At 37.6% G+C, this 27,410-nt stretch overlaps 1 protein-coding gene across 1 annotated transcript; it reads left to right on the forward strand.

Moving 5' to 3' along the window:
* The first annotated feature begins 1,223 nt into the window (after positions 1-1,223).
* Positions 1,224-24,455, forward strand: LOC126480687 (tryptophan--tRNA ligase, cytoplasmic). Its single transcript, XM_050103922.1, has 7 exons — positions 1,224-1,463; positions 1,590-1,818; positions 2,257-2,439; positions 2,624-2,834; positions 10,402-10,575; positions 12,099-12,239; positions 22,781-24,455. The coding sequence occupies exons 1-7, from the start codon at positions 1,322-1,324 to the stop codon at positions 22,943-22,945; spliced, it is 1,245 nt and encodes a 414-aa protein (XP_049959879.1). The 5' UTR covers positions 1,224-1,321; the 3' UTR covers positions 22,946-24,455.
* Positions 24,456-27,410: the final 2,955 nt, after the last annotated feature.

A 27,410-nucleotide genomic window follows, 5' to 3' on the forward strand; every position in this document is an offset into this window, starting at 1 on the left:
CTATGGTTTATCAGTGAAAACCAAAATAAAACTATTCAACATATTCATACTGCCAGTAATCACATATGGATCCGAAATCTGGACACAGACAGCGGATACCCACATGAAGAAAATCCAGACACTCCAGAACTGATGCATCAGAATAACAGTCAATGCACCCTGATACCTTCCAAACACTCATGTATACCAACACCTTAACATCTGGAAAATCCCTGAAGTTATCCTGAAAATCTTAGACAATCAGGCACCACTTTCTACGAGTTCATCACAACCAAGAAACCAAACTCCAACGCAAGGAAAGGGACTATTCTGCCGTGGGCCTTGGAAATATAGGGGTCAAGAATCCATCAGTCAGCTCAATCAGTGCTCAGTTAATCGATCAATTATACAATTGGCCCATAGTGTAGAGATGTAACAAGAGTTAAATACGAGGAAGATGAAACCCAAATACTGGATCCGAAAATAGATCTTGCACAGGGATAAATCAGGGGAAAGAAACGCATTTATAAAAGAAGTAACACTCATAGACGAAAATTCTGTCTGCAGTGCCAGACTAACCAACAACTGACATGTAAATATCATCTGCAGTCTCGCCACTCTTCCAAGATTTTAGAATTTCATTGTACTGTTTGATATAGGCATGTCGAATTACTAATTTTTAGTTTAACAGCTGCCACGTCATACTCTGGAGCTATTTCCTGCAATTAATCCACAATTTATACAATGCTTGGTCTCACAAATTACGAAATTTATACGACACTCTTTTTTTTATGTAGTCCTTTGTGGGATATGTCATTCGTTTGCGTGCACACACAAAACGTAGGTTGTTGATCTCGGAGCTCTAGAAGCTGCGAGAGTGTACCTGCCGACCATTGTTTTCACTTTTTCAGAAATAAAATAAAAAACACATGAAAATCGAATGGAGTACAGCAGCAATACTGCACAATAACTTCGATAGAAATACTGACGCCGAGGAGCAGTGGTGGCAGGAAAGCGGCATAACGAAGTGCACTAAGCTGAACATTTTTATGGCGTGACAAAATTTCCGTCTCTTAAGTTGCGCCACTACAATCTGGGGGCTTAACACACGCAACTGCTGTATGCCGCTAGCTGTAGCGACACTTAAGTTGCGTGTGAAACCCGGCTTGTGTAATTCTACTGTGTGGCCATTTATTATCTTTGATTAGCAGTGATATCTTTACTATTTACTAAATGTGCTTTGATTTGACACTTGCCAGCGTATACACTGCCCACGTTATTTACGTGTGTTGAAGTTTATGTAATTTTAATTTGTTGGTGGCACGGAAACATATTCAGCCCAATGGCAAATGATGTTACGAATAATCTCAACAACTTGAACTTGGAGAAATGTGACAGTGCCGGTAAAGAAGATGACGATATTGTGAATCCTTGGAACGTAGTTAGCAAATCGGAAACTGGCGTCGATTATGACAAACTAATTAGTAAGTTGATATTACTGAGAATTAATTTAGCTATGTGTTCTGTGATCTCGTAAGAGCGGTTGTTTTCATGTTTGCTGTAGTTTTTCATATAATTGAAGTTTTAAGAAAGATGTTTTTGCTTTGAAGGAAGATTTGGAAGTTCAAAAATAGATGATGAACTGATAGCACGCTTCGAAAAGATTACCGGCAGACCAGCTCATCATTTTTTACGGCGAGGAATCTTTTTCTCACACCGTGACATGCATCAACTACTCAATCTCTATGAGGCTGGTAAGCCGTTTTATTTGTACACCGGCAGGGGTCCATCCTCCAAGGCAATGCATCTAGGTCACCTAGTACCGTTCATCTTCACCAAGTAAGAGAACAATACTTATCATATACAAACAGCCTCAGCTGGAGCATGCAACTCCAACATCCCTTGATGCCCTGTGTCCTAGTCCCCACTACCTGCAATAACATCACGCTTTTAAACATAAGTAGTTTGATAAAATATTAAGCAGAGCATTGAGTTCAATATTCGGGCATGATGCCATTACGTATGGAAGATTGCAGTTTTAAGTTTGTCTACTTTCATCGTACATTGCATTTCACAAATAAAGTGAACTTTAAGGAAATTGGTGCTATATTAGTGTATACAGATTGGAAGCTGTTGTCAGGTGTTGAATGAAATGAGAACGCCTTTCGTTGCAGCAGACGATATATAAAAATTTTAAATTTAATAATGTCCTCATGAGTGGTTAGTGTAATGGATGTGCATTCTCACGTCATCCTTAATAATGCTTATTCAATTTAGGTGGCTGCAAGATGTCTTTAATGTGCCACTTGTCATTCAACTTACTGATGATGAAAAATTTCTGTGGAAGGACTTGAAATTGGAAGAAGCAATAAGTTTGGCCTTTGAAAATGCTAAGGATATAATTGCATGTGGATTTGATGAAAATAACACATTCATATTTTCTGACTTGACTTTTGTTGGGTGAGTAAAACTTGTAAATTAATACAGTTAGCTTTGAACATTAGTTTATTTTTTAGTGAGTTAAACTTATTTTGCTTCTTGTTCCTTGTTGCAATGTTTCCATGCGTTAGAGAGGAAGCTTGTGAATCACTGCTGTGTCCCCCCTCCCTTTTGAATCCTAATTGATGTTGACATTTTATTGCAGACAATGCCCAGAGTTCTACCAGAATGTTGTTCGTATTGAGAAATCTGTAACGTTCAATCAGGTGAAGGGAATTTTTGGTTTTGGGGACAGTGATGTTATCGGCAAAATAAGTTTTCCGGCTTTTCAAGCTGCTCCAGCATTTTCAACATCTTTCCCATTTATATTTGGGAAATCTAAGCTACCATGTCTCATACCCTGTGCAATAGATCAGGTATGTTCCACAAGTAAGGTATCATCACAGTCACACACAATGTTAATTTTACATATCGCTGTTGAAGAAATGATACTATGTGACTGATATGGCCAGTTTTCCAAATTGTAGTTTGGTATACTTGACTAACACCTGTTGCTGCACAAGAACACGGATTTTAAATATTTTTACAATAGAAAGACTGTCACAAGTCAAACAAGGTCAAACTGTTGGTAGATGGTGGTGTTGTCTGTTGGAAGTTTGCATAGCCAGAATAATGTAGCTAAATGCAGTATGATGATCAGTCAACAACAATTAGTGCAGTGCTGGCAGCTGTCAGTCACCCGCAAAAATAACTCGCTACTTTCAAATGAGCTAAGGTTATTTCTCTGAAACAGAATCATCTTGTGAGACATTGTTGATTTCCATCAACTGAAGCCTTGATGCAAGAACTGCTCTCCATTGTGGAATGATACATAACAAGCAGTAGCACTTTGCTGTGGCTGCATACTCTTTTGCATTAATGGGGCAAGGCAATAGACTTACATGGCATTGTTTCTTCAATAATGATATGCTGATGTTAAATAAAATCAAAATTTACAGTTATATTCATTATTAATAACTCTTCATTTTAATCTGTGTAATAATTTTGACCTTTTGTAACGGAGATTTTGTATTTCAACTTCTTTGAATGAAGTGTGACAATAAAATTATATAACAGCATCCGACATTGTGCCCAGCCGTGTTCATGAGGTACATACATGGGCAGTGAATAGTCTCTCCACTAACACTGCAACATTAAGATGTTCCGGCATATGTCAAGATCAGCTGATGAATGTCTCTGTAGAGTTCCTTCATTCCTAGTAGATCCTACATGAGTTTCTGGAGCTTTTGTTAGCAGTTCTGCACTAAGAAACATGGTTATGATATCCAAGATGGAAACAAAAGAAGTACAAATTACGTAACGGAACTGATAATTATTTGGTGATGTACAAGGTGTATGAGAAAAGTAATGAGACTGACAACACGGCAAGCAATCTGGCAAAGCTCTTGTCTACATGCGTAGACTGATGTGTTCATCCCTTCCAGGTACTCAATCCAAGTTTCAGCTCCGTACAGCCATCACGCAGTTTTTGAGAGCGCCATGCCATCAGCGAAGTTGTGTCGAAAATGGAATAGCAGAATTTAGAGCAACCTTATGCAATCAAGTTTTGTGTTTACCTAGGGGAATCACTGAGTGTGACACTTCGAAAGTTGAAAGAAGCCCATGGGGAACATTTTTTGTCAAGATCACAAGCTTTTGATGGCACAAATAATTTTTGGAAGGCTGAGAGCACATTGGATATGAGCTTCAAAAACCGAAAAAAATGTAGAATGTGTGATCCTCTTGTGAGGGCAGACTCTATTTGTTTCACCAGGACAAACTCTGAACCAAGTGTTTTACAAAGATGTATCTGAAAGACTCAGGAAAAGGGTGAATTGAGTGACACTGGACAAACTAGGCAAGTAGATGCGACAGCATGCAATGCCCCACGTCACATGGCCACTTCCATTAGGGATTTTTTTTGTCCGCAGCTCATAGTGTAGTGGCTAGCATTGCTACCTCTGGATCATGGGGTCCCAGATTCAATTCCTGGCCAGGTTGAGAATTTTCTCTGCTAAGGGACTGAGTGTTTGTGTTGTCCTCATCATTTACTCCTCCTCCTCATTATTATCATCATCATTTGTGACAGTTGCTAGATTGGATTGAGTTAAACATTGGACTGTGTAAAAATTGGAACTTTTTACGGGTGCTATGACCGCGCAGTTGAGCATCCCACAAACAAGTCATCATCAGGGATCTTTGACCTCAAAAGTCATTCCTGTTGTTCCACAGCCCTCCTTTCCGTTTGATCTGAGACCTTGTAACTTTTTCCTTTTCCTGAAATTGAAAAATGTGCTAAAATGACAGCACTTCGGGACTCTGTAGAACATTCAAAAGAATGTGACCAACATGTTATGGGCCGTGCCTGTTGAAGCCTTTCAGCACCATTACCATGACTGGGAACGACGACTCCGGCAATATACAGCTGCCGGGGAGAATTAATTTGAAGGGGACAATATTGTTGTTCAAAAAAATGGAAACTTTTATAGACAAAAAAATCAGCCTTACTACTTTTCTCACACACATTTTATTGAGAAAAAATACAACCCAGAAGCTGTAGTAGGACATATAGCAATCTATGAACTTGGTGTTTGATGATTTTTGGTATTGTTAGAGAATGTCACAGGGAAGTATCTAACAGGTTATAACTTCATAACTGGAAGTACATAAGGACAGCTAATATTTTGTTTGACATTCTTTCTACCCTTAGAAAATTATGCATTAATTCACTTAATAATAGATTCTGTTCAGTTGCAAATGAATTAAATTTCAGCCCACTTTTCTCCAGTGAAATTTTTTAGTCTTAAATGATTTTTTTGCTAAATGGAAAAACCAAAATATTTCTGGAGCTTATCAGCACTGTAATTCACATCATTGTCAAAAGAATTGGTCATAGTGAAATTGTTTGTCATGCATTCACTTTAGAGAAACCACATTTGCTCACCTACTAGGTGCTTTCTGTGCATACCCCACCCTTCATATAGGAAGTGCTCATCAATACCATGTATTCGTTTTGGCACTACCTAGGTATTACCAGACGCACTACATGGTACTACTCAATGCTGTGTTCAGGTGGACAAATTTATCTATCTTTGGAAACTAGAACTACTGTGCCCTTCCACAGCTATATTTTAGAATACTGGATAAAGATTGCAGTACTTTATTAAACTGAAAATTTATAAATACATCCAAAAACAAAGATGATGTGACCTACCAAACGAAAGCACTGGCACGTCGATAGACACACAATCAAACACAAACACACACACAAAATTTTGTGTGTGTGTTTGTGTTTGTTTGTGTGTCTATCGACGTGCCAGCGCTTTCGTTTGGTAGGTCACATCATCTTTGTTTTTGGATGTATTTTTTCCCACGTGGAATGTTTCCTTCTATTATATTCATATCTTGAAAATTTATAAATGTTTGTAAGAAAACTCTGTGACTCATGACACGTTCTCCATTCTTATAAAAACCAAATATATATAGGTAATAAAAAAGTTGTTGTTTTAAAAATTGAAATGCTTGGATGAATATCTTGTACATGCCAAACTCAAGTGGTAACTGAATTTTTTGAAATTCAAATCAAAAAAGTTGATGATTTTCTTCCCTGTGCCATAGAGGCTAAAAAGTGATCGCTTGTCTTTACCTTGCAAGCCCACGATATGTGAAATCATTCTCAGAGACATTTTTGAGGGAAAGGTGATATACATAAATATGGGTCTCATCATACCAGCCTTTGAAAATTTCAGTGTATCTGGGCTTGATGTTAATCAGTTGCAAACTTGGATTCAGCATGGACTGGTCAAGGAACACTTAGATCAAGTAGATACATCTCGAATACTTGGTTTGAGTTACTTTCAGAGAAAACACGCATAGGTTTTTTTTTTTTTAATTCAAATTTTAAAAATAGTTGTACTCTTTCTTGTTGAAGAGCCATATTGTGGAGTATATGTTTGTGTTCCATGTGCTTTTCATCAAGCAAGGTGGATGGCAAAACTGTTAGCTGAAAATGTTTGTTCCACAATGAAGTTGAATTATGACCACAGGAAGAGAATACAATTTGTTATACTTACACTTTTCTTACCGTTACGTATGAAAATATGACGCTGTGTCTGTTCTGAAGCCAAAGCACTGTATTTGTTTTTCAGAATTGTTTCAAAACTTTATATTAGTTTGTCAGCTGAAGCATTTTCCTGGTGGCATTACAAAAATTGACAGTAATGTGTAGTACTTTTTCCGTGTTGTGTTATTTTGACCACATATGATCTTCTTAATCAAAAATGTAAATAGTCATTACATTGAATCATGAAGCATAAAGAACAGATAAAAATATTTGAAAGATACAAACATGTATCGGTTAGAGCCCAAAAGCTATGAACAATGTGACTGAACAGTTCATGTGTAATAGAATCATGTTGTTGAACTTTTAACAGATTTGATTTGATTGACAAGTTTCTGATGATAGATTCTTCCAAGAGACATGAAAATGAAGGGGTCTAAAGTGCTTTGGGGCTAGTTATTAAACTGACATATGTAAATAATCTGGCTGAGAGAGGTGTCAAGCCCAAAGAGTGCAATAAACAATTTACAAAAAATAAAAAGAAGCAGCGCTATGCTCTTCCTGTGGTTTCTGAGTATTTCCATAAAGTTCCAAGGCATAAAAAAAGAATATTTCAATGAACAAGAATTTTTAAAAGGAAAATATGATTTTTCTTGTTATATTTACCTCATAAGCTGTGTGCATAATAGGTTTATATATGGTATTATTAAAGTTAATGTATCATTACTAATGATTAAGTTGAAAGTAATAACCAATTTTTTAGATAAAAGTAAAGGGTCAGTGAAATGTACGATTTCAGTTGTGCGTTTCTTTTGGTATCTTTTTTTTTGGGGGGGGGGGTTATTCTCGAGGATGTTGTTTGTGTTATTTTTCGGTTTTGTGTGTTTTTAAATGGTAACGTCATTCTTATTGTTGTATATTGAACTCGTCCTCTCCCTATACCCCCTAGTTGCCATGATTGTCCCATTTGTTTTGTGTTATTGCAGGAGTGAAATGTTTTGTGTCATTGATATCTTTGTTCATGGGTGCGTGTAGTGTCATTATGGTTGTCATATTATTTGTGCTGGAAATAGGCATGTCCACCATCTAGATAACTTCATAGGTCAAAGCAGGCAGGCAGAATCAGACACTTCCATATTGCCAAAGTAAATTTGGTTTTATATGATTTTTGCATTTTTTTCCAAATTTAGGTGCTGAGCGGCACCTTTGCCTAATGAGCAATGGATTCAAATTTGAAAAATAAGAACCCCCTTATATATCATGTTTAATTTTTGTAAAAAAAATCTTAAAAATCACTTCACTTTGTAAATAGTACAATTTTGTAAAAAATAGTTATTTTAATAAATACTAAAACTTTTTTAAAAAAATTATTTATCTTAATAGTCATCTTAAAACCAGTAGGTAAATCAAGCAGTAATCCAGAACGAAATTTTCACTCCGCTGCAGAGTGAAAATTTCGTTCTGGAAACATCCCCCGGGCTGTGGCTAAGCGATGTCTCCGCAATATCCTTTCTTCCAGTAGCGCTAGTCCTGCAATTTTCGCAGGAGAACTTCTGTGAAGTTTGGAAGGTAGGAAATGAGGTACTGGCGGAAGTAAAATTGTGAGGACGGGTCTTGAGTCGTGCTTGGATAGCCCAGTTGGTAGAGCACTTACCTGCGCAAGGCAAAGCTCCAGAGTTTGAGTCTCAGTCTGACACACAGTTTTCATCTGCCAGGAAGTTTCAAATCAAGCAGTGGCGTTCTAAAACTCTACGAATTTTAAAAAATTAAGAAAAGACCTTGTCTTGTGTTAAGTATCAGTTTTACAGTGCATCAAAACAATGAACACCTAAGCAGATTCATCTTTTTACTGTCTAAAGAAATGTATGTAATATATATAATCTACACTGACGGAAAAAATTGCGACTTCAAAAAAATAATTAATGTTGAGGAATGTAATTTTGGGAATACATTTGTCTGTGTAACATATTGAAGTCATTAACAGTGCAAGATCACAGGTTAGTTTAAGCGTGAGATATCAATTGTAAATCTGAACTGCTGGTACGTTAATAAACTGGTGTAACCACCAGAATGTTGAACACAAGCATGCAAACATGCATGCATTGTGTCGTACAGGTGCTGGATGTTAGTTTGTGGAAAGGAGTTCTGTGCCTGTTTCACATGATCTGTCAATGAAGGGATGGTTAATGCTGATTGTGGATGACATTGGAGTTGTTATCAGATGTCGTCCAATATGTGCTCAATTGGAGACAGATCTCGTGATCGAAGAGGCCAAGACAACAGATCGACACACTGTGCAGCATGTTAGACTACAGCAGCAGTATGTGGGTGAGCACACCCACTGGAATAATGCTGTTCGTGAATGGCAGCACAATAGGTTGAATCAACAGACTGACACACAGATTTGCATTCAGGCTGCATAGGATCAACAAGAGAGTGCTCCCGCTGGCATACGAAATTGCACCTGACACCATAACTCCAGGTGTAGGTCTAGTGTGCCTAGAATGCAGACAGTTCGGTTGCAGGCCCTCAACTGGCCTCCTCCTAACCAACACATCACCATCACTGGCAGCGAGGCAGAACCAGCTTTCATCAGAAAACCGTGTCCTCCAGTGAGCTCTCGCTTGACATCACTGAAGTCACAAATTGCAGTGAGTTGGGGTCAGTGGAATGCTCTTTGTTTATGTCGCACGCCTCAGTGGTGTTGCGATTTTTTTTTCTGTCAGTTCAATTTTTAAATAACATATGTAATTATAAAAAGACCATGAATTTCTGTTTGTGGGTGCTGAATGATGCATGAAAAGAATCAAAGTTGAGATTCTAAGAATGGATTGAAACTGAAGAACAGAGGGTGAACAAAATTTGTGAAGAAAGCAACTAGTCAGTACTGAAAGAGAGGTGATGGAATGAGACTGACCAAAGTGAATAGTGGAAGTTCGCTTTTTGCTAGTCATTCCTAATTCCTTTCCTGTTCGTTTCGATCCATTCCCTCAAGAGCGAACAACCTCCACAGTTGTGCAGTTTCTGTACACTGAAGCAGTGTTCAAACATTGCATAGTCTGTGCTGTGTGAGGCTTTGTTTCCTTTGGTTTTCTGTAATGAGTTAAGGTAATGTTGGGATGTGCTTTGACAAATGCCAGTTTTGGTTTTCATCCCAATCCTTTCTATGTCAGGATTTGTGCTATGTCTGTGACAACCACTGCACTTTTCATTCATGGCTACAGCATAACTGTTAATTGTCATTTAGTCTCTCACAGGAAGTCTCTCGAAAGAAAAATCAAAAAATATGTGTAAAATAATAGATATAACACAGTGGGTAATAACTGACAGTAATGAACATAGTAGAACCAACATTTTATTGGCAGTCACTTACAGTGTTGGTTTACTCAACTCTTCCTGGCCTAATACACTTCTTTCGAGAGGCCTACTTTTTTCTGAGGCTACTTCTGAAATCAGCGAAGGTTTTTTAAATTTCTTGTGACTCCAAGGAAATGCTTATTTTTTTCAGCAAAACAGTTCATAACAAAAGATGTTGATGTTAATACTTCAGATTTTTGATCACATCAGGAAGCACTTGTACCAGGGCTGCAAAGACTGATCACCAATTTACATCTCAACTTACCCTTGAGATCTCAAAATTTGTCGGGAAAGAATGCTAAAATTTATCTGGAAATCAGGGAATTTCACTTGGAGTAACTTGTAGCAACTCTGTTAAAAATGTAGGTTGGAAAATTCCAATACCGTAATGTGTGGGCAATTAACTGTATAAAAATCACTATTACGTTATTTAAATATGTGTTATTAAAGTTGTGTGTAATCATATCGAAATTGGAAGTAACATTTACAAGTCTGCATTTCAGTGATACAAATTGAAATGATTACAGGATCCATACTTCCGAATGACTCGTGATGTTGCTCCTCGACTGGGATATAACAAACCTGCTCTTTTGCACTCAGTATTCTTCCCAGCTTTGCAAGGTGCTCAGACAAAAATGTCTGCAAGTGATAGTAATACATCAATTTTCCTCACAGACACCCCAAAAATGATCAAGAATAAGGTGAGTTCTGCATTACGTTCTTTGCCAATGGCAAAATTATTACATAAAATTAAAACGCATGTTAGGCTTTCCTGATTGATTGTGATTTAACTGATGGGGGATTAATAACTAAAATTTGTATTTGTACTTTGCTATTATGTTACATAAAAGCTAAATCTTTTTGAATTTGCTACTATTATGAATTAAATTTAAACAGAGGACTCAAGTAATAGAAAAATATCATGTTCATTAGGACATGGGTCCAGATAGAAAACACTGGAACAGTATTCTCACACTCAGGAAATTAAGACTGATCTTGTCCTTGGAAGGCCATGTGAATATTTTTAACTGTTGTGACATCCATCATAGATTCAACTTGATGGAAAAACTCCACAGTTAATTACCATCAAAGTGTATTTTTAAAGGCAACCATTCCTTCCACACCTCACATTTCATTTGTATCATATTGTGAGCTATGATCTACTTGTATTTATTCACCTTCATCCCAGAACATATCTGGTCTAGGTGCATTTGGGACAATGTAAAAGTGTTTGTCCACCATGATAAGTTCTGGTGCTTTTAATCAATCCTTTACTTACCTCTGATGAGTGTGGCGAGGAACTGTGTGCCACCCAGTGGTGATTCCTCATTAACCTTCTGTAACTTTCTGCAATGTATTGTCAGACCCACAATATACAGTATTTCATTTCATTGCTTACTAATGAAAGTGATGATGCCATTGGGAGGGACCTGCACAAAGCAGAACTAAACCACAATTTGAGTCAACAAAATCAGTTCTTAACCAATCAGATTGGTTCTTAACCATGGATGTATTCATTCTCCACTCATTGCCACAGTTTCTGGATATTTCCTCATAATTTACTTAAAGCAACAAAAAATTCACTGTCTTTTTCTTCTCTCTCATCTTAAATTTGATATTGAAGTTGCTGAAGCAGACATCACATTTGTGTTATGAAATTTGTATGTTCTCTATCCCCAAGTAGCTGTCCAGGACCTGTACACTGCAGACCAGCAACTCCAGAGTATAAAGACTCTCTCCTCCAGAAACAAAGGCAGAAGAAGGGGTTTTATTGCACTGGTCTCTAAGGAACATTGCAGCGTCCTGGACATGAGCTGACATAAGATGCAGTTAAGGGTGGTTTTGTGAACCAGTTGGTGGAGGAGTGATGGAGAACAAGCTATACATGGTGAAACACACCATTTGATCATGGCATAACTCGTATCACCCATTCTTATGAGGAGTTCTTACTGTTTTCAAGGTTTTTGCCTCCTCCACACATGCAGCTAACAAATAGATGTTAAGAGGAAATTTGTAACTTTATTTTTGTCATATCTGTTCTGTTTAGCGGTGGTTGTTTGTCGTGGAGTAAATGATACAAGTATTGCACATAGATATGTCTAAAAAGAACTGAACAAATTATTTGTAACTTTTCCTATTTACACTATTCAGAAATATTAATTACTTTTGTTATGGATATGGCAGTCCATATGTAATAGACATAAAATTAATTTTGTTTCTACAGGTGAACAAACATGCCTTTTCTGGAGGTCAGGCCACTGTTGAAGAACATCGTGAGAAAGGTGGAAATTGCGACATAGATATATCTTACCAGTATTTACGTTTCTTCCTTGATGATGATGAAAAATTAAAAAAAATAAGAGAGGTGAGTATCACTATTCTAGGGATGGAAGTGAAAAATTTAAGCAATTAATAAAAAGTTGTTTAGAGGAACAATATTATGAAGCCAGTATTAAGTAAGAGATAACTAAACAAAAGAAAATAGAATCTCGCGATACTCATATCTGAGTTACGAATTAAGATTGATAGTTGCTTGTCCATTTGTCATTGCCAGCATTTGAGATCTACATATTCTGCAAACCACCAATGGTGTATTGTGGAACGTGCTTTGTACTACTACTACTACTACTACTACTACTACTACTACTACGACAACAACAACTACACATTCCCTTTGCTGTTCCACTCATAAACAGAATGAGGGAACAACAACCAATGCATGTTTTTACCAGGTAGGACTGATAGAGGAGAGAGAAGATCCAGTAAAGAGCGGTACTTTTTGTCACAAGGTCGTTTAATTCACGTGTGAGTGTTACACAGATGATCAACAGACTCCAGTGGCAGACACTACAAGAGAGACATTTTGCATGATGGAGAGGTTTACTACTGAAGTTTTGAGAGAGCTCTTTCTGGGAAGAGTTGGGCGACATATTGCTTAGTTCCATATACATCTTTGGAAATGAACACTACGAGAAAATTCAAGAAATTAGAGGTGGTACAAAAGCTTACCAACAATCGTTCTTGCTATGTGCCATTCATGGGTGGGACAGGGAAAGGGGGATCAGTTAGTGGTACCAGAAGTACCCTCCACCACACACTGTTAGATGACTTGTGGAGTATGATGTAGATGTATGTTTCCAAATGAATCCTAATTTCTCTTATCTTGTTTTCATGATCCTTATGCAAAATGTTTGTTGACAATAGTGGAATCATTCTGCAGTCAGCTGTAAATACCGGTTCTCTAAGTTTTCTGAATACTGTTTCTCAAAAAGATCATCCTCCTCTGTCCAGGAATTCCCATTTGAGTTCACAGGGCATTTCCATGATACTCTTGCTTAGATCGAACTTACTTGTAATGAATCTAGCAACACGCCTCTGAATTGCTGATGTCTCTTCCTTTTATCCAACCTGGTGAGGATCCCAAACACTCCAGCAGTTCTCAAGAATGGGTTGCACTAGTGTTTTATACATGGTTTCCTTTATGCATGAGTTACACTTTCCTAGATTTCTCTCAGTAGAAATGAAGTCGATCATTCACCTTCTCTACTACCTCCCTTCGTGTTCATTCCATTTTATATTGCTTTGCAATATTATGCCCAAACGTTTAATCAATGTGACTGTGCCACGCAGCAAGTGTCGTTGTTGTAGTCTTCAGCCCAAAGATTGGTTTGACGCATCTCTCCATGCTACTCTTCATGTGCAAGCCTCATCATCTCCAAATAACTACTGCAACCTACATCCATTTGAACCTACTTACTTTTTCAACCCTTGGTCTCCCTGTACAATTTTAAAGCCAGGAAGTTTTCTTTCTCATTCGTGTGTGCCTCTTAACAACTCAATGCTTCTGCTGTTCATTGAGTGATCTCCTTCACTTTCAAATTATGTGTGAACTCCAACATTCTTCTGTAGCAACACAATTTAGAAGCTTCTACCTGTATTCTCTTCCTTTCTGGTCTTCTAATCATCCATGTTTCACTTCTGTGCAAGGCTGAACTCCAGGCAAATACCTCCAGAAAACATTTCCTAACATTTAAATTTGTATTCTGTGGTAACAGATTCCTCTTTTTCAGAAATGCTTTTCTTGCTGTTATCAGTTTGCATTTTATCTCCTGTCTACTGTGGCCATAATCAGTTAATTTATTACCCAAATAGCAATACTTACTGGCTGCTTTTACTGTCTAATTTCATAATATAATTCCCTCAGCATCATTTGATTTAATTTGACTACATTCCATTACTCTTGTTTTGCTTTTGGTGGTGGCCATCTTATATTCCCATTCATTTAATTCAACTACATTCCATTACTTGCTTTTGGTGCTGCCATTCATCGTATATTCCCATTAAAGTCTCCGTCCATTCCATTCAACTGTTCCTCCAAGTCCTCTCCAGTCCCTGATAAAATTGCAGTGTTGTTGGCAAATCTCAAAGTTTTTCTTTCTTCTCCAAATATTTATTTGGCCTCCTTTACTGCTTTCAAAGTGTTCAGGTTGAATAACATGGAAATGTTTACAACTGTGTCTCATTCCCTTCTCAACCACTGCTTCCATTTCGTGCCCTCAACTCTTATAACTGTCATCTGATTTCTGTATAATTTGCAAATAATCTTTCACACCCTGTATCTTACCCCCTGCTACCTTCAGAATTTGAAATAGTGTATTCCAGTCAATGGTGTTCAAAGCTTTCTTTCAGTCTACGAATGCTGTTAATGTAGGTGTACATTTCCTTAACCTATCTTCAGCCATACAATTAAATAAACAAACCTATCTTCTAAGAGAAGTTGTAGTGTCGGTGTTGTCTAGCGTGCTTCTATGTTCCTCAAGAATCCTAACTTATCTTCCTGGAGGTTGGCTTTTATCAGTTTTTCCATTCTTCTGCAAAGGATTTGTTGCAGTATTTTGTGGCCATGACTTATTAAACTGATTGTACAATAATATTCACACCTGCCAACTCTGGCTTTTTTTTTTTTAATTGAAATTATTACATTCTTTTTGAAATCTGAGTGTATTCCTCATGTCTCATACGTCCTGCATACCAGGTGGAAGAGTTTTGTCATGACTGGCACTTCCACGGATATCAATAGTTCTGAGGAAATATTGTCTACTCTGGGGATCATGTTCCCACTTAGATCTTTCAGTGCTCTCTCAAATTCTTCTTGCAATATCATATCTCCCATCTCATTTTCATCTACATCCTCTTCCTTTCCTATAGTACTGCCTTCAAGTTCATTTTCCTTGTACAGCTCGTCTATATATCCCTTTCAGCTTTACCTTCTTTTTTTAAATACTGGTTTTTCATCTGAGCTTTTGATATTCATACCACTGTTTGTCTTTTCTCCTAAAGCCTCTTAATTTTTCCTAGGGAGGTATCCATTCTTCCCCTAGTCGTACATGCATTTATATGCTTGAGGTTGTCCTCTAGCCATTCCTGCTCAGCCATTTTGCACTTTTGATCTATCTTATTTTTTAGATATCTCTGTTCCCTGTTTCCTGCTGCATTTATAATTCTCTCCTTTCATCAGTTAAATTCAGTATCTCCTATCCAAGTTTTTGTATTAGGCCTTGTCATTCTACCTGTTTGATCCCCTTTGCCTTCACTATTTCATCTCTAATGCTACCGTTGAAACTCTCAGCAACCTCAGGTTTTTGAAGTTTCTTCAGTTTTAATCTAGTGTCCATAGCCAATAATGTCTTATAGCATAAAATCTGCAATCGGAATCTCTGCCTTACCATTTGAATCCTTCCATTGTCTCCAGGTCCCTTCCAACATACGCAGGGTGTTTTGGAACTATTCGTTCACTTTAATATAGGAGGTAGATAACAGCTAACAAATATATTTAGTTATAGTACATATGGTCCCTGATGGCAGTTTCTGGCACTAGGGACGATTTACACAAAAGATAGCTCAGCAAGTTAATTGCAACAGTGGTATTCACAGGAACTGCTCGAATGTGTGACCGTTGGTCTTATGCACCTAGTACATTATCAGACCATTGATTGTCATGTCCATTCGAAGATTCATGGTATGTCCACAATAGTACCAGCAATGATGGCAATTCTAGCGACGAGAACTACTTTTGTTTCCACAGCGATTTCATACACCAACTACTTGATATGGTCCCGGAGGAAGAAATCCAGACAAGTGAGATCAAATGAACTGGGATGCCAGGCTACAGGGCCAGATCAGCCAATCCATCAATTCCCAAATGTCTCTCTAAGTCTACAAATGCTAGAAACATAGGTTTGCCTTTCCTTAATCTTTCTTCTAAGATAAGTCGTAGGGTCAGTATTGCCTCACGTGTTCAACATTTTTACGGAATCCAAACTGATCTTCCCCAAGGTCGGCTTGTACCAGTTTTTCCATTCGTCTGTAAAGAATTCGCATTAGTATTTTGCAGCTGTGACTTATTAAACTGATAGTTCGGTAATTTTCACATCTGTCAACACCTGCTTTCTTTGGGATTGGAATTATTATATTCTTCTTGAAGTCTGAGGGTATTTCACCTGTCTCATACTTCTTGCTCACCAGATGGTAGAGTTTTGTCAGGACTGGCTCTCCCAAGGCTGTCAGTAGTTCTAATGGAATGTTGTCTATTCCCGGGGCTTAGGCCTTTCAGTGCTCTGGTAAACTCTTCACGCAGTATCATATCTCCCATTTCATCTTCATCTACTTCCTCTTCAATTTCCATAATATTGTCCTCAAGAACATTGCCCCTGTATAGACCCTCTATATACTCCTTCCACCTTTCTGCTTACCCTTCTTTGCTTAGAACTGGGTTTCCATCATAGCTCTAGATATTCATGCAAGTGATTCTCCTTTCTCCATATGTCTCTTTAATTTTCCTGTAGGCAGTATCTATCTTACCCCTAGTGAGATAAGCCTCTACATCTTTACATTTGTCCTCTAGCCATCCCTGCTTAGCCATTTTGCACTTCCTGTCGATCACATTTTTGATATGTTTGTATTCCTTTTTGCCTGCTTCACATACTGCATTTTTGTATTTTCTCCTTTCATCAATTAAATTCAGTATCTCTTCTGTTACCCAAGGATTTCTACTAGCCCTCGTCTTTTTACCTACTTGATCCTCTGCTGCCTTCACTATTTCATTCCTCAAAGCTACCCATTCTTCTTCTGCTGTATTTCTTTCCCCATTCCTGTCAATTGTTCCCTTATGCTGTCCCTGATCCTCTGTACAACTTCTGGTTTAGTCAGTTTATCCAAGTCCCATCTCCTTAAATTCCCACCTTTTTGCAGTTTCTTCAGTTTTAATCTACAGTTCATAACCAATAGATTGTGGTCAGAGTCCACATCTGCCCCTGGAAATGTCTTACAATTTAAAATCTGGTTCCTAAATATCTGCCTTACCATTATATAATCTATCTGAAACCTTCTAGTATCTCCAGGGTTCTTCCGTGTATACTTCATGATTCTTGAACCAAGTGTTAGTGATGATTAAACTATCCTCTGTGCAGAATTCTAACAGGCAGTTTCTGCTTTTAATTCCCCCCCCCCCCCCTTTCAGCCCATTTTTCCATTTATTTCTTCCATGTCTATTATCTCATCATACATCAGCTGCATTAAGTTACATTTAGACCAATCTGCCATCTACCACACCAAATAGATATTCTATGTAAGTTGTCCTTTATCCTCCTCCAGTCACTCAATAACATGTTTCCATACACTAAAGCATCATTAGCAAACAGTTGCACATTGCTTCTCACTTTATCCACCAGACCCTGTATGTTTTTAGAGAGCAAGACTAGTCCTTCCACGCTTCCCTGGGGCATTCCTGATTATATCCTTGTGTCTGATGGTCACCCACCACCCAGGACAAAATACTGGGTTATATTACTTAAGAAGTCTTCGAGCCATGTACATATCTGATAAATTATTCTGCATGCTTTGACCTTCTTTAACAGTCTGCAGTGGGGTGCTGTGTCAAATGATTTCCAGAAATAAAGGAATATGGAATCTGCCTGTAGCCCTTCATTCATGGTTCGCAGGATATCATGCTGAAAATGGGAAATCTCTTTAAATCTGTACTGATTTGTTGACAGAAGCTTTTCTTTCTTAAGGAAACTTAGAATATGCTAAAAAATTCCTGCAGCTTGGGGAAGGGGGGGGGGGGGGCGTGGGGAGGGTGTGAACATCTCCCAAGATTTCTGGCTACTAAATGTTTTCATGTGACTGCTACTCGAATTTGGTGGTCCCCATGTACTGGAAAAGATTTCAGATACTGTGTTCAACAAATAGTCACATGTGCTGGGATGTGTGTGTGTGGACTGCAGTCTGTGGGGTGTCTGACCAGAGTTCTGTTCTGATCACAAGAGGGTGGTATAGTGCTAAGTCACAGGATTTGTTTTTGGGAGAACAATGGTTCAAATCTCTACATTTGTGAGGGTTTTCTCTGATTTCTCTAAATTGATTGTGGCAAATACTGGCATTGTTCCTATGAAAAGAACCTGATTGATTTTCTTCCCCATCCTTCCACAAAATGGGCTTGCACTCTGTTTCTAATGACCTCCTCATAGATTGTGTATTAGAACCTAATCCTTCTCTCCTTTGGATAGAGAACTAAAGATTATTATGCATTTGTATGAGCAGTGTACTACAGAGAAGTGAAGCTGGTGTTTGGAGGGGCAAATACACTAGTACACCAACCCCCTTTTACCTGCTCGTGTTCTTGCCATACACTTCAGTGTTAATTGGCCATAGCTCTGTTCTTGAGTGTTTCCATATTAATGTTTTGTTGTGTGAGTTATAAGGTATCTTGTAGTAACATGCACTATTATTCTCATTTATTAAATCACAAAGCTATTTCAGTTTTTATTGTGTAAATATTTTTGCATTATTAGCTGTACATGTTAGCTTTAACCTGGAAACAAAGGAGAAAATATGGGTTTGCACTCCCACAACTGCCACTGACAAACATGCCAGTACAGGCAGTGTGCATGCAGAAGCTGTTCTGCCTTGTAGTGCTACATTTTGGAGATGTTAGAGTAAGGGGAAAGATGACAGGAAAGGAAGCAGAAAGAGGGAACTTCGGGGAAATGAAAGAATAAGAAACATCAGTTAATGTAGTTTATTTTTGCTTAATTGTCCTAAAGAACTAAGTGCTTGCAGAAACTCGTTATGTAACGTGTCATTTGAAACAGTGACAAGGCTTTCAATAAAAATTTTCTCAGCTGTCTTTCTTCAGAAAGTAATTTTCTTGCAAATTTTCGCCATGGCTTACACACATAATTCAGTCTTCCACAGTAACATCATGAATAGCTTCCTAAAGTAAATTCTGCGAATCTTTAATTTCGAATGGGCAAGTTCTGAACAAAGTAATTTTCTTGCAAATTTTCTCCACGGCTTAGACACATAATTCAGTCTTCCACAGTAACATCATTAATAGCTTCCTAAAGTAAACTCTGCAAATTTTTACTTTCGAATGGGCAAGTTCTGAACATGTTTTTTTATTTCACTAGCACCCATATATTTTCTGTTGGGTTGAATTGCCAGTGGTAAGGGGGAAGCCACAAAATTTCTTGGCCTATTTCTACTGCTATATTATAATGTTTAAAGTGGTTGTAAAGGTGCTTGTGGCATCCGATATCATCCAATATCTCTTTTTTTTCATGTAGCCGTTTATGTTCTAGCCATTGCTCAGTATTTTCTTTATTTGAGTGCAAATTAGGAATTTTATTTTGTGATGCAACAGGCATTGTCTTCATTTCTTGATCACAGCACCGTTATGTGTTATCCTGCACATATACTCTGTACAGTTTGGTGCAGAGTCCCCAGATACATTGACTATTGCAGTCTGCGGTACCATTAAGATTTTCTCTCTTCTGTCTTTAAGATTACAAATTAATTTGTACACCATGTATATGACTCCCTCAGTGTGACTTTTAACTGTGTCACCTTAATTCATAAACAAGGAAAGCTATAATATACTATGAAAATCACAGCTCTCTTCATAAAAGAGTGTTTCCTTATGGCAAGTGTGTAAATGAGTAATTGGTAGCAACAAAGCTACACAGTCATGCCAGCAGCTGTGTGAATGAATTGCAATATTGCCACATGACCCCTGTCAGTAATGGATGTTTCTCTAGAGGTCTTGCTTCTTACTGTACTACTTACCTGGCATGCCTGGCACTGTAGCAACAGTGTCCTCTTAGACTCATGGAAAAGCTGGACAGTGCCAAAGGCTTCCAATTGGAGGATACAGATGGAGGGAATCCCAGGGCTGGGAGAAGTAACGTTCCCTTCCCACCAATAGTTTCGCTGCTCCCTAGTATAGACTGGTTACTGTCTTCTGTATTGGAGCAGTAATTAGTTACTTTAAACCCAGCTGTTCAAAGTGTGTTTATTATTGATCGTTACATTATTCTTCGAGTGTGAGTGATGTGTGGCAAATTCAAGATTTTTCACATTTCACTGGCAGAGACTTCCGTGTACTGGATGTTGTAACTGACCAAGCAAGTTCCTCAATCTCAACTGCAGGCTGAAAACATTTAATATTGTCCCAGTTAAGTAAAGCTGTTTTTTTGGTCACTCCCCATTGTAGATGAGTACTCTTCAACTGAAAAGTGAGATAAATATCTGTTGAGAACATGCTGTTGAAAAACAATCATTAGACGTGAAGTTCTCAATTGAGCATAAGGATGCCGTCACACTGTACTAGGGATGCCAATTAAGCTTGGAAATTTAAATTGTGAACAGGTTTTCAGTATATTATGTTCCACAGGTTCACCAGTGTTTGATTTTTTTAGGACATATGTGGGAAAAGTAATGAACTGATCTGTAAAATTTTTATTTGTTTCAGACAATAGTTTTGTTCCCAAGTAATTTCATTTAGCAGTTATACACTAGTGGAGTCATCATTCCCTGCCTTGGTAGCTGTGCTGAAAAGCTTCAATTGGTAGATTGTTTAACATGTTGGTCACATTCTTTTGAATATTGTCCTGAGTCCCAAAATGATGTCCTTTTATGGCATTTTTCAATTTTGGGAACAGAAAAGAGTCACAAGGACTCAGACCAGGTGAATAGGGGGTCTTTGGAACAGCAGGAAAGCCTTTTGAAGTCAAAAATTCTGTAATGGAAGTAGCGTTGTGACATGGGGCATTGGTAAGATGCCGCATCCACTTGTTTGCAATATCCGGTCCTACTCAGTTCACACTTTTCCTGAGCCCTTCAAGGACATCTTTGTAAAACATGTGGTTGACAGTTTGTCCTGGAAGAACAATTCCTTATGGATGCACACTTTCACCATTTTTGTCAGCTTTTGAAGCTGAGGATCGCCCTGAGTGAGGATCATTTGCAATATGTTCTTAGCCTTCCAAAAATAATTTGTGCCAGCAAAAAAACTTGTGCTCTTCATAAGGAATGCTCGCCATAGGCCTGTTTCAACTTTTAAAGATCAAACTCATAGATTCCCCAACTTGGCACAATGTTGCTTTAAATTCTGCTGTTCCGTTTTCCTAACAAACAACAAAACCACAATTTCACTGATCGTGCTATCAAAAATCACATGTTGGCTCTAAGGAGCTGAAACTCTGACTGAGTATCTGGAAGGGATGAACACACCTGCCTACACAAGTAGAACAACACAGCATTACTAGATTGGTCACAGTGTTTCAGTCTCATTACTTTTCTTACACACCTTATATATTGGTCATTAAGGAAACCGTGTAGTATCTCTGCAGCATGAGACCACAGATCAAAAATGTCAGGAGCCAAACTTCAAAGTACTATCAGTAAGAGAACAGCCTTCACCAGACCCCATAGCTTTACCCAAATATCCATTTGTAGTCTATGCTTGGGCCAGCATTGTTCAGGGAAGTCTAGTGGTGCCACCAAACAACTAGTGCTCTCGAGCAATGGATTTTCAGCTTTAGATTTCACTAATACAACCATCTTGGGGAAACCCTCCACTGCAGCCCACTGTGGCTCCCATTCCTTAGGCAGCTGTGGTCTAAATAAGTCAAGCATACAAAAAACAAAAACCAGTCTTCGATTGGCATACATCTCGGAATGACATTCTCAATGTCCAGTGAGATGCACCAGTTCTGCTAACTGTTCATGAGGCTCGATCCGGGCAATATATTCAAAGCATTCAAGGCAACTGGGGTAAAAGTTGAAGCCTTATGTTGTGACAAATGACAAATTGTCCAAAATAATATTGCTGCTGGCTCTCCCTCCAAACTTTGAGCCACCTTTCCCCAACCCCCCCCCCCCCCCCCCCATCCACTAACCACATCCTCCCCCCTCCCATCGCCTACTCTCCTCACCCTGGTCCAGCTGCACTGGTGAAGAGTATTGTGTATGCTCTACAGCTTTGAGAAGGTTTTCTCCTAAAGCTAACGAAGCTCTCCATCTCATTTATATGCCTTTTGATGACTCAGTGCCTCTACTATGTGGTGTCTTGTTACCTTTATTCCCTTAAACATGTTAAATACCGCATTCCAGTGAACTGTATAAGATAAAGTTAACAGTGCAATTTCATATAGGAAATTATGAAATGTGGTTTGAGGTTATTGATAGACATACATGAAGCAGGTATGAATTTGTACAGATATTTCTAATTCATAATTATTTTTGCTGGTTTAGGTTGAGTAAGTTATTGTAGAACTGGTCATATTGAGTGATGGAAAGAAATGAGTGACTGAAAAGTTAGCCATCAGATACGGCTCAGAAGGATAATGTGGCTATCCACACAATCTATCTGAGTAAGCATAGCTTCATGAATTGATACATTCATGATTTCCTTGAAGCTAAATATACATGTTCAAACTAAGAGCTGTGTGTTACGTGTTAATTTAACAATAATTGCATAATAAAATACCAAAATAATTCATGCATAATCTATGTTAAATTTGTTGCATTTTTATGTTTGTTAGCAGTTCTTTGTATTGATTTTAGGATTATACAAGTGGAGCCATGTTGACTGGTGAACTGAAGAAGGAACTGATAGATGTGCTTCAGACTCTTGTAGCAGAACATCAGGCACGCAGAGCACAGATCACAGACGAAGTTGTTCATCGGTTCATGGCATTACACCCTCTTGTTACTAAAAGTGCAACGTGATACTTGCCTGATTTATGTTGAAAGTTATATTTATTTTATATTTATGTTGTTCATTGCATCAGTACTTCTTTTAAATTTCCCTGTGATATTTACTTTACAAGTTTTAGACAGAATGTGGGTATGTGTGATGTATGATATGTTATTTTGTGTGCAATTTTTTTTTCTCATTTACAATTGTCTGTAAGATATAAACTTAACCAAAAAGTTGTGCTTGTTTTGTGCAGATTCAGTACAGTTGTTACCTACCTGCATTTACAATATTGATGTCTTTCAGTTGTTGCAGTTCTAAAGCTTGGAAGCGTGAGAGCCATACTAAGTATAATGTAGTGTGAGATGAATACTGTAACCCATTTTGCGCTGTTGATCAGCTTTACTACATCCAGTAATGGAATGCTGTTTCACATTTATGATAAAGCTATACACACGCATTACTGATGATCTTAACACTGCATACCTTTGTAATAATTGTGATAAATAGGTGAAAAAGGTTATGTTAAACTTTCTCTTTCTTTTCTCTTTTGGAGAAATAGCAAAGAAAAGATAATTATGCAGTCAATTTTTGCTCTTTATTGTCCTTACTCCTTGGAGATTCGTCCTTACATCTTGGAAATTAATGTTTGTTTGTGGTTTCTTCAGATTCATTGTCAATTTTTTTCCTTTTGGGGCCTCCAACACCACAACCTGAGTTTTCTAGAAGCAAAAACCAATAAATTGAGGGAGTAACCATTATTCACCTACTAAAGGACATACTGAGCAGAGACAATTGCGTTGTAAGCATTACTTGCTGCTGCTCAACTCCATTTTTTGAGAAGTGTGATCTATCCTCATGTATATATTAAAACTTATATGTTGTTGAATAGTCATGTAATCTGCGAATAGTCTGTACCCATAACAATACTTGAAAGCAATAAGGATTATTTGACTGCAAGTTGATAAGATGTTATGGTAGACCACTGGGCAGTACAAAAATTTCACTTTCCACATCATTTGCTTTGTTTTCCAAAATGATTTGATATGTGTACAGATGATGATGCTGCAGTTTAAATCATGGTATAGCAAGTACATCAAATTAATTATCTTTGTTGATTATGCACAGAAAGAAGCATTACTGATGCCAGAGATTGCTACCATAAAACATTAAATAAGAGAGTTTGACATTCAGATACATGACTATTTACCAACATTATGACTATTCCAAGATCTCTTAAACTCTCCTTGTTTTTATTTATTTTGTTATAAGTGATTAAGGAGATTGGAGACTTAAGAACGTGCTTGCTATTTCAGTTTGGTGATGCTCCATAGCAGCCTGTATCAGGCTTATGAAAAGTATTTGTTGAAACAAGTGTTATTGAGATGAAATAAGTCACAAAATTGCATTCTGTGGAATACATGATTCCTAGTTAATGTAAACTTTTGTCAATACTGCCCGCATCTCTAATTTGCAAGTTGCAGAAGCTTTTGAATTTTATACAAGAACACATTTTAAAATTAAATGTAATTTGAAAGTAAATGTTTATTATTTCTTTACTCTAATTAAATGTACTTTCCATCTCTGGACTTACGGACGCCTGATCTGCTCTGAGTCTACATCACTAGATGTAAAATAAGTTGGAGAACTGGTGAAGTTACTATCATTGTTCATATTTTTATATATTATCTGCTGTCATATGTGCCTTTTCTAAAAGTCTCTTGCGTTGTGATGAGTTTCATTTGCCACTTGGTAACTTACAGGTTGACACAGACCAAATGTTAACAGATTAGACCTCAGAGTTACAACACAAACTAGTTAAAACTTTTAAGTATAGCAAGAACATTACACAAAAACATTCGAAAGCCCATCACTTCATATTTCACTGAAATAGTGCAAACATGTAAAATTTTCATTGCAGCCGTTCACAGACTAACTTGGTTGCTGACACACACACACACACACACACACATACCATTGATTCACGTTGTGTCCTTTCAGTAGTATCATGAACTGTTGTGGTTAAAGAAGAAGCATCCCAATTTAGGTATGCACACTGGCGTGGAATAATATTTCCTATGGAGTCAATCACCCACCAGTGAAACAGGATAAACTGTAGCAGCCTGTCTTGAAATAATTTAGGAAATAGATGAAATAGTCTAGAAGTAGATAAAATGTCTGTGCCTAATTTTTTTACTTGACAAATCAAAAACTAGGCACATTGTGATCATTTAAGCCCCTCTATTTTATAAAGTGCTTTAAATTTGGATCACTGTCTTTGGACGGTAATTAATCTAATACCCGTGGAAAATTTCTGAAAAATGTAAGACTAATGCCAATTTGACTTTAGAGAATGATAGTTTTTCTGTTATTTTCTCATAGCATTGAAGGTAATTTCAGAATTACACTACTCGTAGCTGAAAAACTCAGCAACTTCAAAATTAAAGTGGGGGGAAAACATGAACAGATTTGTCAACATTATGGTCAGAATCCAACAACTTTAAATGGATCAGGCTTGATTTTGTCAGGAAAGACCAGTGTAGCCTGACCTTGTGGGCTGAGGTGATGGATTTGTTGATTGGCAGCAACACAGAAAGGTATCAGGAGGCATCAGTTAGTCTAACCACATCATGTGTAAAAAGCCTCATGGAGCTTCCTGTGTTTCACACTATATCATTTTATATTTATTGTAAACGGTAACTGTCCTATCACACTTCCTTGTGCTACTCCTGAAATTACCTTCAGACCTGTTAGTTTTGTCGCCTTAAGTGTGACATGCAGAGTTTTGTCGTAAGGAAGTCTAGAATCCAGCCATGAATCTGGCCCAATTCTTGGTAAATGTGTATTTTTTCCACTGAACAGTAGTGCAGGACTGTATCAGATTTCTTCATGAAGTCAAGGAACACAGCGTGATTTAAGTAGCAATGCCTACAGGAGCTGTGGACTTCACAGAGGAACAGGATGAGGTGAGTTTCACAATCTCTCAGTTTGTAGAATCCGTGTTGATTTTTATAGAGGAGATTTTCATTCTCCAAATACATTGTAATACTTGAATGTAAAACATGTTCCATAATTCTATAACATTGACGTCAGCATTATAGGCCTATAATTATGTACATTTGTCGTAAGATCCTTCTTGGAAATGGGAATGACCTACGTTTTTTTCCAGAGCTAAGTACCCTTTGTTGCTCGAGTCATCAACAGTAAACTGCTGCTAGAAGGGGAGCAAGTTACCTTGTGTAATCTGTGTAGGATCTTATGGGCATCTCATCTGGTGCAGATGCCTTCCACTACTAAGCAATTGTAGTTGCTTGTATATTTTGCGATCACTTATTTCGGTATCTGTCATTTTGAGTCATTGAGAGCAGGGGTTATATTACGATATTATGTGGTGGAACAGTGTTGGGAGACCAAATTCAGTATTTTGGCCTTGTCTCTTATCATCTTCCATTTTGGTGCCCGTATGGTCACTGAGTGACTGAATAGATGATTTTGATCCACTTACTGATTTTACATAATACCAAAACTTCTTAGGGTTTTTGTCAGATCAGTTGGCAAATTTTTACTTTCAAAGTTCACACTCCTCATTGCTCTCTTTACACTTATTTATACTTCGTTCAGCTTTCTTCTAAATTTTGACTTCTCTTGATTCTATGATGAATTTGTTTTTGCTTACATAGCAGACATGATCATTAAACCATGGTGAGTCTTTCCCATCCATTAAAACCTTTCTCAACAAATACTTGTCGAAGACATATTGAACAGTGTTTTTGTTTTCATCCATTTATGCTCCACATCTTTGTTCTCAGCATTGAATATTTGATATTGACTATTCAGACACTTGGAAATTTGTATCTTGTCACTCTTGCCAAGCAAAAATATTTTCCAACATTTCTTAACAGTCATAACACCATAATCATTAATGCTGTCACAGCCTTATGATCTCTGATGCCCTCTCTATATTAACTGATTCAAAGTTTCAGGTCTGTCTGCTGCCAGGAGGTCTAAGATGTTACTGTCGTGAGTTGATTATTTACCTTCTAAAAGTAATTTTCATACAAAACCATCGGAATAACATCACCTTAATGCTTGTCTTGGGCACCATTCGTGATTGCATGACTCTCCGATTCTATAGCTGGCAGATTGAAGTCTCCCCTATTATAGTAGCATGAACAGGAAACTTATTTCTTAAATTCTGGAATAGAGTGCTCTACCACCACAACTCTTGACACCGGATGTCTATAAAAGCACCTGATTACAATTTCTGACCCATCTTTGATGCTTATATTCCCCAGAGTAATTCACATACAGAATCCAAGATAATGTCAATAGATATTATTGAATTTTTTCTGAAATAAATATGCTATTACAACTGGCATCTAACTATCAATATGGAATGTATGTCATTGTGTATTTAGGTTTTCGTTGCTATTTACTTCCAGTTTCAACCAGGTTCCTCTTCCTAATACTATCTCGGCATCATTACTTTTAATAAAT

This window comes from Schistocerca serialis, chromosome 1 (assembly GCF_023864345.2).
Source record: "Schistocerca serialis cubense isolate TAMUIC-IGC-003099 chromosome 1, iqSchSeri2.2, whole genome shotgun sequence".
Taxonomy (NCBI): domain Eukaryota; kingdom Metazoa; phylum Arthropoda; class Insecta; order Orthoptera; family Acrididae; genus Schistocerca; species Schistocerca serialis.